This window comes from Vulpes lagopus, chromosome 9 (genome assembly GCF_018345385.1).
Source record: "Vulpes lagopus strain Blue_001 chromosome 9, ASM1834538v1, whole genome shotgun sequence".
Classification (NCBI taxonomy): Eukaryota; Metazoa; Chordata; class Mammalia; order Carnivora; family Canidae; genus Vulpes; species Vulpes lagopus.
The window spans coordinates 38,082,490-38,097,960 of NC_054832.1; the positions used below are offsets into that span (position 1 = coordinate 38,082,490).

Consider the following 15,471-nt stretch of genomic DNA (forward strand, 5'->3'; position numbering starts at 1 on the left):
TACAAATGGAATCCAGAAGGCCATGCCCCAGCCCTTTGGGAGCAGGATGTCCCAGCCGCTTCCCCAGCCTCGCTGGTCATCACCAGTCACCTTCCCTGGCTGCTGAATCAAAAGTATAGGTATCTTGGATTCCTGGGGCCCTAAAACAAGCTGTGACCCGGGCACCAGCAATTCACTTCTCTTCCGGTTTAAATCCTAGAATGGAAAAAAATAATTCAAGACAAACAATCCTAATTTTCTGGGAGATTCTACTGCTACTCCCTATAAACAGCTTTAGAAAGTTAAATGCTCTTTCAAAAACCAAGAAAAAAATGTTCTCAATAAATAAATGTAAGCCATTTGAAATGCACGGTATTCCTCCTATGATTTTCCTCTATACAAGTGCTTTGATAGAAAATGCCAAATTATCTTGAATTTGAGCTTCAATACGCCACATGATTCAAAATTAAAAAATAAAATACATCTATTTGGCTAATCTCTTATTATCAGGATTAGTTTTATATTTTGATGCTCAGTCCCTACATTTACTTTGGTTAAGATTTGTTGTCAGGAAGTAAAAAAGATACAAACAATAAACAACTTCTCAAGGAGCGGCAAGTGGGAAAATACTTTGGCTCTGGAGAAATTTTTTTCACCAGGTCTTAAAGATTTAAAAGAAAAAATGCCATAAATTACTTATTATCTGGACTGTAGGGAGTGGTCAGACTTCTCTCGCCAGCTGCAAAAAGAGATGAACAGGCAGGAGAGAAGCCCAGCACTCACCTAAGAGACGATACCAGAGGCTGCCTCCACAATGACAAGTCTGACTGCTACCTCATGAATGCTCCTCAAGCACGACCAAGTCCTGATTCTCCTTGTTAACCTCTGGTTGAGTTGCCACCACCATCTCTACATGGTAGTAATTCCAAAATATCTGTCTATAACCCCGACTTTTCCCCTGGGATCAAAACCTTGTCTTCTGGCATCTCCTCTGGGGAAGTCCTGAGGATCTTCCAACTCAGTTTATCCAAGATTGAGTTCATCATGTCCTCCATTAAAGACTACATCCAGGGTCTCTTTTAAAGCCATCCAACCACAAGTCTGATCTCCTGCTCTCCTGCCCCCACCCCCATTCCTAGTCTAATCCACCTTCCACAATGCTGCCAGAGTGAAAGCTGATCATGTCATGATGGCCCAGCTAAAACCCTTCAATGGCACCCTATGTCCCCTGTCTAAATCCTTAAAATGCCTCAAGGTTCTTTATGCTCTGACCCTTATTCATTTCTTCATCTCCTGCCCCATCCTCAACTCCAAGCTACTGACCTACTTAGAGATTCCTGAACACATCATCCTTGGCCCTTGTACTTACTGGTCTCACTTCCAGCAATCCTTTTCTTTACTGCTGTCTTGGCTCCTGATCCCGAGAAGTCTGGTTTAACTCTGCCCACCCATCTAAAAGTCAGCTCAAATACCAGCTCCCATACCCAGGAAGCTTTCTCCAGTTTCCCTAGTCTGAGCTTGGCACCCCTTCTTTGGGCTTCCTCTAATCCTGTACTTCCTTGAACATACCTTAGCCATCTATCCCACCATCTACTATGATTCCTAGTCCTGGTAGCTCAGTCATTGTGAAATTAAAGTTAGAACATTTAAAGGGGAAAAAAAACAGTAAAAGAAAAATATGTATTTAAACCATGGGATTATCGTTTCAAGAAAGTCTTTGAAGCAACTTTTTCCAGAGATTATTCTTCTCTAAGAACACACACACACACACACAAAAATCCTAAGGATCGATAAATAGAAAATAAAAGGAAGTCTATGGGATTCTATAAAGTATGAAATAACTTCTACAGCGTCTAGAGTGAGGAATTTCAACCTATCTTCAGGACTTTACCAATAATCCTTACACCATTAGTTACCTGATCCGAGATTTTATTCTTTGTGACATTCTTACAGATAGTGTGGTTCCAAATAAAGCTATGCGCACAATCCACAGGCACACCCTCCAGGAGCAGCTGTCTAACTTTCTCATTATCTAAGAGGGAAAAGAAATAGCCTTCAGACGACATCCTTTAGAACAATGAGGTCAAACTCTAAACATTGCTGGTTGACCTTCTATTACAAGAAAATATTTTGTAGGCGCTCATTTAACTTCTCTAGAAGAATTTTATTTTTTAATTTTTCTATTGGAGTTCAATTTGCCAACATATAACACCCAGTGCTCATCCCGCCAAGTGCCCCCCTCAGTGCCCATCACCCAGTCACTCCAACCCTCTGCCCACCTCCCTTTCCACTACCCCTTGTTCATTTCCCAGAGTTAGGTGTCTCTCATGTTTTGTCACTCTCACTGATATTTTCACTCATTTTCTCTCCTTTCCCTTTCACTAATTTTTATATTCCCCAAATGAATGACAGCATATAATGTTTGTCCTCCAATTGACTTATTTCACTCAGAATACCCTCCAGTTCCATCCACGTCCAAGCAAATGGTGGTTATTTGTTGTTTCCAATGGATGAATAATCCATTGTATACCTATACCACATCTAGAAGAATTTTCTTGACTAGAAATTAAGTTATTCCTATAGTTGGTTTCATAATCTGCAAAACTGCAAAGGCTCCTAAACTTATTTTTTGGCATTTATTTTTAGCATATAAAATAGAAGTATCACATTCAGCTGCCTTGAAATAGCTGCCTAATCCCACATTTAAGATAACTGAATTCTAGGAACCACTGTACAGGTGAACAATTTTTTTTACAATGTGCTAGGACAGGACAACCCATATTGTAACTATTGGTTTCAGGGTTCTTTATAGCATTCCTGGCCCAATGGTTGTGAGACAATAGATATCAGCTTTTTCTTCTGCTCTATTATTTCAAGTCTCTTATAATCCTTTCTCATTGAACTGAATATTTATTTCTTCTGTAAAATAGGTTCTTCACATTCCTTTAAAAAGAGCATAGTTCCTGTGAAATATATTGTTTCATCCCTTTAAATAAACTGTGCCATGCCAAAAAGCATTCTAGTGGGGAAAAAAGAAACTTTTTCAATTACAAATGTTATATTGATAGAAGAGATATCCCACATGAAGTCATTTAAACACTAGGGGGGGAAAATCTTCCAAATCAAATTCTGTTGGTCTGAAAAATTAAAAGAAAAAAAAAAAAAAAAAAGAAAGACAATTCATGAGTTTTAGCTAGCCTCTAAACTGCCTACATAGAAAGGTCATTCAAAGGCACATACCTGCATGAGTCTGATGGCTGGAAAAAATAAATAAATAAATTGGAAGCCTCTGGGCCATACTGTGACAGATTTCAGGGGAGAACAAAGATAGAGAATATTAAATTGATGAAAAGATCTGAGATAAAAGCTCCTTAAAGCAGAAACTGCTTCTAGTCCGCTCCTGTTCTTCATGGAGATAATAACCAACAGTATCTTAAGTTAATAGTGCTACGTGCTGTGAAAGTTCACATAGCCTGTCTAGGAGCAAAGAGGCTCCATCTCAAACAGCCTCTCTGTTTATCCAGAATGCTTTCCTGTGGAGTGCTGCCACGATCTGAGTGACAGAAGTGGGACTCTACAAAAGACAGGGCTGATACCTAGGATGTAAAGGCACAGGAAAGACAGCTTCATCTTCAAATATTCTAAAAAACAATGATATTTAAATAGAAGAAACAAAGTAGGTAGTACATCCAGATGATGGAATATTATTCAGTGTTAAAAAGAAATGAGCTACAAAGCCATGAAAAGACATGGAGGAACCTTAAACACTTACTACAAAGTAAAAGAAAAGAATCTGAAAAGGCTACATATTGTATTGATTCCAATGAGAGGACATTCTAGAAAACAAAACTATGAAGACTATAAGCAGATCAAGGGCTGGGAAAGAGAAAGAGAGAGAGAGATGAATAAGCAGAGCACAGATTTTTAGAGAAGCGAAACTATTTTATAATACTACAATGATGGATTCATGTTGTTATAAATTTGTCAAATCCCACAGAAATAAAACACCAAGAGGAAACCGTGGACTTCACTAACAATGATATGTTAGTGCAGGCTCATGGAGGCCATGCTGGGGTGGGGTGGGGGTGGGGAAAGGAGAATACAGGAACTTTCTATTCCTTCCACTCAATTTGCTGTGAACCTAAAACTGTTCAAAAATATAAAGTCTATTTAAAACAAAATGGAGTATGTCTGAAAGCAAAGAAGAAGGTCCTTTTAAGTCAACAGTCAGTCTAGTAATGAGGGAAAAAGAATACCACCAGCTAAGTCAGCTTTACCTAAGTGGGCCTACAATGACTATCGATTCCAAATGTAATTCTAAGTCCTATGCCCAAGACTGAAATAAAGCGTAGTTTCTTTCATGCCCAGGCAAAAGTCTTCTAATGAACTACATAACTGCAGAATAACTTAGAGGTTGAAGGAAATAGCATGTTTTCTCCTTTCTTAAATGTATTTGGAGATGACCAAGTTTTAAACTAATACTTTCTTTTAGTAAGTTTTCCTTAAGAACAAAGGAAATTTAAGTTTTTCTCATCTGGGAATCAAATAAACCAAAGTTACAGTCTTCAAATTCACTCTGTTTTAAATTAAACATACAGAACAGTTAAAGGGGACCAATTGAAGCTATGAGGGTTTTTTTCTCCCAAGAGCAAAAACAGAGAAGTCAGTGCACAATGACTAATAATTGGATACTTCACAAAGTCAATTGCAGATCAATGCTCTAACGGTGCTTGGAAAAGCTATAAAAGGGGATAATCTCTCACCTATCACTCTAAACACAACTTGACTCTTCCTGTGTTTGGGGTATACACACTACCGAAGAGTGGTAGAGAAAGATTATAGAGTCCAAAAGCACATGCAAAGCATTTTCTAAAGCAAATTCATCTCTGGATGAAAAAGACTAGTTAAAATCATCTATCAGAACAAATCAGAAGATGCTAAGGAGAATACTAAAACAACAGTACAACAGGAATTTATTTTAAAATCTCACACAGAAAACAAGTTACTTACATACTGAAATGCTGTGTTAAGTTGAAAAGATTTGAAAAACCATTATTAATATTTGAAATCAAATTCAAGGATCAAATGATCAAGCAAACTTTGTCAAAGCATCTGAAAGTATGCATCATTATTTCACGTTTTTCACTGAAAGAAACTATTTCCTTCTCTACACTCTTGCTATTCTACTCCCAACACTTCTGACACTCAAATGTGCAGTCATTTCCCCAAAAGCAAGTAATTCTGCAACACCAGCTAGGGGTCCTACAATTCAGATCAGTTCTGACACAACCTTCCTGGAGACAGTGTCAGATCCCACAGGTTAAGGACTCAGTCCCACAAGATTGCCCCTTCTTCAGATGCCAATTAGAAGTTTCTGGTCTCCTATACTTCTGATCAGCTGGCTATAAACTGGTCTCATGTATGACCTCCTCCTCAAATGCAACAATTTCCTAGAATGGCTCCCAGAATTCAAGAAAACAGTTTACTTAATCCATTACTGTTTTGTTTAGTTGTTGGTTTGTGTTTTTTAAATAAGAAGACTGAACTCAGAAACAGCCAGATGGAGGAGCCAGATAAGGTAAGGTATGAGGGAATGAGGCCCTTGCCCCCTTTGAACTCACAATCCTCCCAACACCTCCAAGTGTTCAGCAAACTGAAAGTTCACCAAATCACAACTGTTTAAGATTTTTACAGAGGCATAATCAGGTAGGCATGATTGATGAAATCATTGCCCATTGAGAATCAAACTCAATCTCTAACCCCTCTCCCCCTCTCAGAAGCAGGTCTGGGTGGGGCAGGGGTTAGAAGGGCCACCCAAAGTTCCAGCCCTCTAACCTGGTGGGTGGTTCCCCAGGTAACCAGCCCACCATCCTTCACATAAAAGTGATGATTGAAAGGGGCTTTAATGAATAAGAAAAGACATTCCTTTAGCCTTTGAGGCTTTAATTTTAAGAAATTAAAGGATTTTAGAAGCAATATGCTAGAGACAGGTGTATCCGCACAAAAACCAAAATGCATATTTCTTACTCTATCACAGTATCACAGCTATATACCCTCTCTTTTCAGAGTTCTCTGATTCCCAGTACACATAAGAAGACAGTTTGTTATCCGAATCAGGCAAACCCTTCTTTATGGCTTAAGTGGCACCAAAATTGGTCTGTTTTGTCTAAGTCAAAATAGGCAAAGGTTAACCTCAGCTATAGAAAGAGAAATTGGAAGTACATCAGAGAATTATGTTTTATGTCATCATGACATTGATATTCTTACAAGAATTAGTCTTTTATTAATTGACCCGGCTCATCAAAGTATATTTCAAACTTTAGTTTTGAATTATCATCCTAGGTGATGTGTTACATTTGTTGGTAATGTTGGAATAATACTACTCCCTTAAAAAGTTTACTTCTTTATGTAGTTCACATACCAATACTTCAACGGAATTACCTAAAACAGGTTTCAATAAAATACCACAATGACTAACAAGATGGTAGGCCTTCATAGAAATGAAATCATGTTTTTCAAGATAGACTTTAATTTTCCTGGAACTGATTCATATGAAAATAAAAGTCTTAAAAAAAATTGAATACATAACTGCCTCATTCCAAAAAAGGATCTGAAGCAGCGAGGCAAACAAAGTGGAGTTTAACTATAGCTTTACGGCAATTATGACAGTCAACATTTAATGCAGAGTCAACAATGCAACTTTTAGGGTTGCACCAGACCATAATGCCATTAAAAAGAAAAAAGGCAACAACTCATGTCTGAGATCCCATAATTAGCTGCCTACAGATCTTCAAACTCCTCCCTCACCTTTGCATGTGAGGTTCTGACAGACTAATCTGTTGCTCCCTTAATAGGCTATTAACTACACATGGAGGTAAAAAAAAAAAATCTGAAGCTATTACTACACATACCTGTATTTTTCCTCTCAAAACTCAGAAGGTAATTTTAATGATTCTACCAATTAATAGTGTTTAACTGACAATAAATACAATGTGATATTATCACAATTGTTGCAAATCCCAGATCAGATTAAAAAGCCAGCTCCTACCCACCTTCCCATGCCACCCTCACAGAACAACCTCCCACAGGCCACTCTACTGAGTCTAAACCAAGACATCTTCAGCACCTGGGATGGCCTTGCCAGGATTCGAACCTGGATCATCTGTATGGTCAGACAGAGGCTTCCAATGAGCACAAGACCAGCTGTGGGTGCAGATCCCTTCCTCACAATTAAAATTCTGAAATGCCAGGCATTTTCAGAAAACCCAGTCTGCAGAAAGACAGATTTTACCAGATACTAAAAATAAAGAACTCAGGAAAAAAAATGAACATGAGGATCAGACTACACATCTCATAGCTAAAAAATACTTCCATACTTCCATACACACCATCTCCTTTGGTCATTAACACCTTGAAAGGGAGGCAGGTAAAGATCACCCCCGTTTTTTACAAATAAAGTTAGTGCAGAGATGTCAAACTCTTCTAATGGGACTAACCTACTCAAAATTGCAAGGAAAATCAGGGGTGTTCTACAAACTTTACCTTGGCATTTTTCTGGATTGGGCAAAACTTTGGACCTCTTTTGAGGCAAATTTATTCGAGGATCTCCAACTGTCAATCCCAAAATAGTACCAGCCGGAATTTCTGCTGGTGAGGTTACTCCTTTAACCAAAAAAAAAAAACAAAAAACAAAAAAAACAAGCTTTTACAAAGTCATTCACAATATACATATATTTGCTTGTATTTTCAAATTTTTAAATAAAAATTTCTTCTTGGGCTATTAAAAAACATACATTTCCTCTTTTTTCCCATTAATACTTTCAGAGAGTAAATTAACATTCATAAAGAGTGACGGTTCCCACCAAAACCAGTAAATTAGCATAACAGATTATTTTATAACATGAACACGTATATTTCCATCAGTGGTTAACTACAGTAGCTTCACACACAGACACAACTGTACACAGGTTAAGTATAGACCTTAGTTTGGAACCTGGTCTATGTGTTTAGCTACTGTATCAGAATGCCAGTTATTTGGAATACTAACATAAACTCCTGTTTGCTGTGTCTTCTTGCTGTATTGTAACGAGAGTTGCAAGTTAAAAAAAGCACCACTCCCATGGAGTTAGCCCAACTGTAAAACACTCTCTTGACCCACTTCCCACTCCTCCCTTCTTCCCCAAACTACCCACTTTACCCTCTGAATACCTCCCAACAACTCAAAAATGGCTTCTTGTCTGTGATGAAGGGAAACGCTATCAGGATCCTTACAGGTTTCAATCCACCAGTGGTGAGGTGTCTTCTCTGCGTCCTCTCCTTTCTGAAAAATAACAACTGCTTACCAGACAGGTAATGAATCAGACTTGACAATTCTGTTACAGTTGAGATATGTGAGAAACTGCCACCTAATTTAACACAATAATTAACACCTGTCTAACTACTCTTCTAATTAGAGGCAAGGACACAGCATTACACTTCTCTCAACATTTCACACACTAAAACCACAGCCATGGTTTTCAGAGGGACTACCTAAGCTACTTCACACCTGTGCTCTTTTCACAGAACACTACTGACAAAAGAGACCTGCTCCTTGCTCCTCCTCCACTACCACCAACTTCATACCAATTTAAGCAATAAAATCTTCCCCATCAAAGAGAAACCAAACCTATACTGTTTGAAGAAATCTTTGGCAAAAGAATATCTTACAATTACAGTGTTCCTAGAAACTTCAAATAAGATACACAAATATTTCACTTGTGTTTTTCCCAAAAAGAACCAGGAATTGGGCAGGTTTCAAAAAGCACCTCAAGGGCATCTGGCTGGCTCTTGATCTCAGGGTTATGAGTTTGAGCCCCATGTTCAGTATAGAGATTACTTACAAGAATAAAAAATAAAAACTTAAAAACAAAAAAAGAAAACAAAAAAGCACCTCAGTACCAGATGCACACCAAGAAAGAGAACATACTGCCATGATTCATACTAAAGTTCAGTAAAGTAGGATGTGCTCCTACAGATTCTAGAGAAGCAATCTGTTAGCATATGAGCTATTTACCTCACAGAAACTCAGGTAGCATAGCTTACTGATTTAAAGTACAGGCTCTGGAACCAACTTCTTAGGTTCAAATCCTTCCTGAGCAACTTATTAGCTAGAGTGGAACCTCTACTCTGTGCCAGGCACTATGCTAAGCACTGGCGACAGAGTCCTTGCCTTCACCAATTTCAGTGTGAACATCATGTAAGTACACAAGCGAATCTAGACAGATAAACTGAGGGAATGTGCAAAATGGAATGAAATATAATTTATATCGTTTGACTTGAGGTTCAGGAAGGGATTCCAGAGGTATAGAGGCTGAAATCTGAAGAATAAGGAAGGTTTCATTAAGCAAAGAGGGGCTGGGGGCAGAATTTTCAGCCAGGTGGAAAAAAAGCAAGTGTAAAGGTTGTTTTTTTGTTTTGTTTTGTTTTGTTTTGTTTTTTAAGTGTAAAGGTTTTAAGGGAGCTGAGACCTGACATATTCTAGGACCTGAGAAGACCAGCATGGCTGAGCTGCAGGTGCAGGGACAGGGAGCCAGAAAGGCAGGAAGGCACAAGAGTATGCAGTCACGGTAAGGACTCTGGGTTTCACCACAAATGCAGTAAGAAGCTATTCAAAAGCTTTTAATTGGGAAGTGACTTGATGTAAATCAATTGTTAAAAAATCATTGCGTTTCCTGCATGGAGGATGGAGTGAAAAGGAGGAACAGCAGAAGTAGTGAGGAAGCTGCTTCAGTATGCAGACATGCAGACAGGCAAGAGATGGAGTGGCTGAGGCCAGTACAGAAGCAACAGAGAGAAGCCTTTGATTTTTTTTTACAGAAGTAGCCTTTGATTTTTAAAATATCTTTCCTCTAAAAGCTCAAAATCTGTTCCGACCTACCATCTTATTTGACCATATCAAATCTGTGAGAGGCACCGGCATGGAAGGGTTAATTGTACTAACACAGGGAAACAAACTAAATCTGAACCCAGAGTGTCTGATTCCTAATCTCATCTCTCCTCTCTAGACCTGTGTGGTCAACTTGCGCACTACAGCTACAGAGAGCAGTTTCTATTTAATTTCTAGTTAATTAAAATTAAATGAAGGTACAGGGGATCCCTGGGTGGCTCAGCGGTTTCACGCCTGCCTTTGGCCCAGGGCGCGATCCTGGAGTCCCGGGATCAAGTCCCGTGTCGGGCTCCCGGCATGGAGCCTGCTTCTCCCTCTGCCTGTGTCTCTGCCTCTCTCTCTCTCTCTCTCTGTCTATAATAAATAAATAAAAATAAATCTTAAAAAAAAAAAATGAAGATACAGACTCAGTTCCTCAGTCACACCAGCCACATTTCAAGTGCTCAAGAGCCACTCTATCTCTTGCCTGGCTAACGGCTACCATACCAGGCACCAGAGAAAAATATGATCCTTGCAGGAAGTTGGACAGTGCCACACTAGATGTATTGCTCTTAACCTTTTAGGGATCACAGATCCTTAAGACCAGCTCCAGAGAACCCTCTTACACTGTTGGTGGGAATGCAAGCTGGTATAGCCACTCTGGAAAACAATGTGGAGGTTCCTCAAAAAGCTAAAAATAGAGCTACTCCAGGACCCAGCAATTGCACCACTAGGTATTTATCCAAAGGATACAAACATATTGATTCAAAGGGGCACCTGCACCCCAATGTTTACAGCAGCAATGTCCACAATAGCCAAACTATGGAAAAAGCCCAGATGTCCACAGACAGATGAATGGATAAAGAAGATGTGGTACATATACACAATGGAATATTAGCCACCAAAAATAATGAAATTTTACCATTTGCAACATTGTAGGTGGAACTAAAGGGTATTATGCTAAGGGAAATAAGCCAATCAGAGAAAGCCAATTATCTTATGATTTCACTCATATGTGGAATTTAAGAAACAAAACAGAGTATCAGGGGGGAAGGGAGGGAAAAATAAGACAAAATCAGAGCAGGAGACAAACCATAAGAGACTCTTAACTAGAGGAAATAAACTAAGAGTTGCTGGAAGGAGGCGAATGAGGGTAAGGGGTAACTGGGTAATGGGCATTAAGGAAGTCATGTGAGGTAATGAACACAGGGTGTTATATATAACTGATGAATCACTGAATTCTACCTCTGAAACTAATAATGTCCTGTATGTTAATTGAATTTAAATAAAAATTTCTTAAAAAAAAAAACCTAGCCCCAGAAAATATGAAAATATGTACCATGCAAGTACAAACAAACAATGGCACACACTTTCAGTAATTTTAGGGGCTCTCTGTTACCTACAAACTCACAAAACTCACAAACTAGAAGCATACTCTGCATTTAAATAAGGATAAGTCTGTTTACTCATTAGATTTGCTTAGCTTTGTTCTTCTAGAAGTGAAAGATGACCATGTATTTGGTAATAAGCATAGGTAGAGAAATAAACATTTATAGGCCATGGCCCAAAATGCTACCAAAGTATGTTAGGGTTCACAAATTTGCTAAGGACAGGAGTGGAATAAAGCACTATAGTCAAATTTACTCTTACGGTCTGGACAGAAGCAGCTTTTAGAGCCTCAGTTAGGATGGAGTGGGAAAGTGGACCAATTAACCGGAACCTGTTCATCTCCATCGTCAAATCACTGAAAGAGAGAAAAGGTCTTAAGATGGAAACTTCCATCATACACAGTGTCTAGCCACTGGTGAAAACTGAGTAAGTCTTCACTAAAACTGTTCAGTAGGTTCAGAGCAAATTCAGCCTGTACCTGATTATAATGCCTGTGGCTGGAGAGACCCAAGAATATGGTTGATGTGGATCTCTAGTTCCATCACCCATAACTTTAACTGGTTTAGCATTTTCTCCATCATCTTTCCATTTTCTTTTCTTGCCAATTTTCTCATCAGGCAGTTCAGTTTGGCTTTTTTCTTGGGATGTTGTCAGCAGGGGGTCAGGGGTGCAGATGGTTGATTTGATGGGTTCCACACACTGGCACGCTGCTTTTAGTTCTTCTAAAATATCCTAAGGAAATACTGAAACACTTCAGGTGGTTCAGTTCATGTTTTTTTTTTTCTCCCTTAAAAAATTTACACCTTGGGTCTCCAGGATCAGGCCCTGGCTGAAGGCAGCACTAAACTGCTGAGCCACCTGGAGTGCCCTACACAGGTATAATCCTTGAGATTAATTCTTCTCACTCTGTTACTGCATTCTTAATTACCATTGAAATCAGTGCTTTGGAAATTTAAATACTATAAAAGTTGGGCTGATAGCTTGGTATTTGAATAAAGGGAAGAATGTTATGTGAATATGAAATGAAGCAAGTTTTGACCTTTCAGTTTTTAGTAAGCCATTAAGTAAAGGCAGAGATGAAAACCCATTGTATTATGCAGTGGTTTGAAATGCTGCATTTGGTTTAATGTTCCTACTAGGCTTTGCGTGAGTACTGCATTTTACATCTTTCTGTTACAAGACTTTATCTACACCATAAGAAATACGGAAGTTAAAATTAATATAACACAAAAGAGAATAAATATCAGAGAATCCAATCTACCTTAAAAAGGAAGAAGGGATGCCTGGGTGGCTCAGTGGTTTGGTGCATGCCTTCAGCCCAGGGTGTGATTCTGGGGTCCCAGGATTGAGCCCTACATCGGGCTCCCTGCATGGAGCCTGCTTCTCCCTCTGCCTGTGTCTCTGCCTCTCTCTGTGTTTCTCATGAGTAAATAAAAAAATAAATAAAAATAAAATAAAATAAAATAAAATAAAATAAAATATAAAATAAAATAAAATAAAATAAAATAAAATAAAATAAAGGATTATACCTGTTTAAGAGTTGGATGAAACCAGATCCACAACTGCCTGCTCTCAGAAGTGTGAACAGGGGTCCTCTCAGACTTCCAAATAAATGTGACAGGCCCCAGCATCTCTTGAGGGTATTTGTTTGCCCGATAGAGCAGGACACTACCTTGGTGCTTTCCAGACAAGCAGTGAACTGCTGCAAAAGTCAGTCCTGACATAAATAAAAACAAAATTCCATGATCCCCAGCACTGAGATGGCAGTATTATCTCCAGATCACCATATTGTTACTTGTTGTCTACCTCCATGAGGGATGAGGTGCTAGTTTTGATCAATGCAAAAATGAAAGCCTGGCACACCATAAGTTCTCAATAAATAGTGAATGAATGATTTAATGAAGTTTGAGTTTCTGATCGACTGAACTCACTCTCCCAGAATAATGGCTCTCTCACTTTATAGTTGACAATGTTAGAAATCATTTGAAACCACCCCACCTTCCCTAATGTTAACACACTCCTGGGAACAAGAACTGTCTCATGCATTTTTATAAATGTTTAAATTCCAAAATGATGATGATATGAATGCTCATGATATGAATAAGTATGTGAAGACTAAAACAGCACTCAACTTTGAAACAGGTTTACCTGCATCTGTGCTACACATTGGAGAAAGTGCCTTCAGTATTTCTTCCTCTTTGCCCTTCAACTCCAAACAACAATAGTAGGATAAATCCTGTATAAAGAGAGAGACATAATTAAAAACAGAAAGTGAGGGGGATCCCTGGGTGGCGCAGCGGTTTGGCGCCTGCCTTTGGCCCAGGGCGCGATCCTGGAGACCCGGGATCGAATCCCATGTCGGGCTCCTGGTGCATGGAGCCTGCTTCTCCCTCTGCCTATGTCTCTGCCTCTCTCTCTCTCTCTCTGTGACTATGATAAATAAATAAAAATTAAAAAACAAAACAGAAAACAGAAAGTGACACAGGGGAAAGCTGTGAGAAGCCAAAAGCCACATCAGAAAAACTTTTAAGGTCAAAGACACACCAAGTTGCTAAAGCTGTTTATAAGTCAAAATCTGAAACCTGTCTATTCCTAGGAAATTAGCAAATATTCTTAAACCAATCTAAAGCAAAATCAAAAAGAATTTCCCTTTATTTTATTTTATTTTTTTTTTAAGAATTTCCCTTTAAAATGCTAAGTTACTGGGTTCTTTTCAGAAAGAAAATCTGTTGGTGCACCTGGCTGGCTCAGTCAGGGCATGCTGGAGGAGCATGCAATTCTTGATCTCAGGTGGTGAGTTTGAGCCCCATGCAGGGTGGAGGGATGACAAATAAAACTTAAAAAAAAAAGAGAGAGAAAGAAAAAATTTTTTTTGAGAAAGAAAATTTTATAGACAAGTTCTAAGTACAGTATAAAGACTGCTGCCTCTAAGTAAAGGATTATTCCTCCTCCAAATCTAAGGTAAGAAATCAGAATAGCAAGACAGCAATAAATTCTGTAAAGCTATGCTAAGGTTGTTCACTTTGGTTAGCTAATTCAGGACTCCAAAATTACTTAACACTGGTAGAAATATAATGTTGCAATTCATTTAGTCCATATTCCTCCAATCCTTGGTCTTAATTAGGATATTCAACTCTGACTAAACAATGCACAAGGAAAAATGAAAGTAATGAGAATAAGACCTTACCACTGTAAATAAGACAAGGAGAGATCAACCAAGCTAGTAAAATCAATATGTTAAAGTAACAGTCACAGAAGGGAAGCTGAGCGCCAGGGGCTGGGCTGTCCCCTACTCTGCCCAATACCCCACGAGCCAGGTACTCTCTGTTGCCTTATTTGACAGATGAGGACACTGAGGCAGGGACTACTACTAAACAAAGCCATATAACCAGCAAGTGGAGAAGCCAGCATTTGAGTCGAGCTCACTGACCCCCAAACCAGCCCCTCTGCCATAGCACTTTTAAGCAATTTCAGGACACTCAGCAACTGGAACTAAAAGGCAAATCATAGCTAAGATTCCAACAAACTCAAGTTAATCAGTGCTACCACTCATACACAGAAATCTTCCCAGCAACAGCAATCCACCCTCAGCTGCCAGTGGTCAGATGAACCTCCCCCAAATTTGTACAACTGGTGACAGCCCTGAATAATGATTAATAGCCCAGACGTCCTGATGTCAGACCTGGGCTCAAATCTCAATCAACTTCACCACTTACTGGTTGTACAGCAGTGGGTAAATTACCTAATTTATCTGATCCTTGGTTTCCTCATCTGTAAAGGGGACATAATGTTAACTACTTACCTCACAGTCTTGTTTTAAGGACTAAATGAATAAACATATGGAAACCATTTAAGTGGGCCCTGGCATACAATTAAGTACTCAAAAATGTTTGTCTATTAGTTATTATTTTTATTACTTAGGGCTGATCAAGTGTAATAAAAATATCTGATAACGTCAGCAAAAATCTTGCCCAAAGTAAGATGTAACTTTCATGTCTGTCTTAAAATTTGAGAGACAGCGGGGGATAGTGGAAAAAGCACAGGCCTGGGGAATTAGCTGCCCCAAAGGCTATCTAGCCACCCTAGACTGCACAACCCTGGACAAGTCACTTTATCTCTCTGAATCCCAGTTTCTACAATGTAAATAAGAGATTTTACTATATTCAATTATTTCTACTGCTGAGTCTTCAAAAGCTCTC

The 15,471-nt window shown here is 38.9% G+C and overlaps 1 protein-coding gene across 5 annotated transcripts in view; it reads right to left on the minus strand.

Annotated features, from left to right (window-relative positions):
- POP1 (POP1 homolog, ribonuclease P/MRP subunit) overlaps positions 1–15,471 on the minus strand; it is a 43,288-nt gene that overhangs the window by 17,395 nt on the left and 10,422 nt on the right. For all 5 annotated transcript variants that reach the window (XM_041769339.1, XM_041769341.1, XM_041769338.1 and 2 more), the window contains 8 exons: positions 13,421–13,508; positions 12,802–12,989; positions 11,751–12,004; positions 11,534–11,627; positions 8,188–8,299; positions 7,522–7,641; positions 1,896–2,011; positions 4–195 (listed from right to left, as the gene is read on the minus strand). In XM_041769339.1, coding sequence (XP_041625273.1) covers positions 4–195; positions 1,896–2,011; positions 7,522–7,641; positions 8,188–8,299; positions 11,534–11,627; positions 11,751–12,004; positions 12,802–12,989; positions 13,421–13,508 — 1,164 coding nt within the window. The remainder of the gene's footprint in view (positions 1–3; positions 196–1,895; positions 2,012–7,521; positions 7,642–8,187; positions 8,300–11,533; positions 11,628–11,750; positions 12,005–12,801; positions 12,990–13,420; positions 13,509–15,471) is intronic.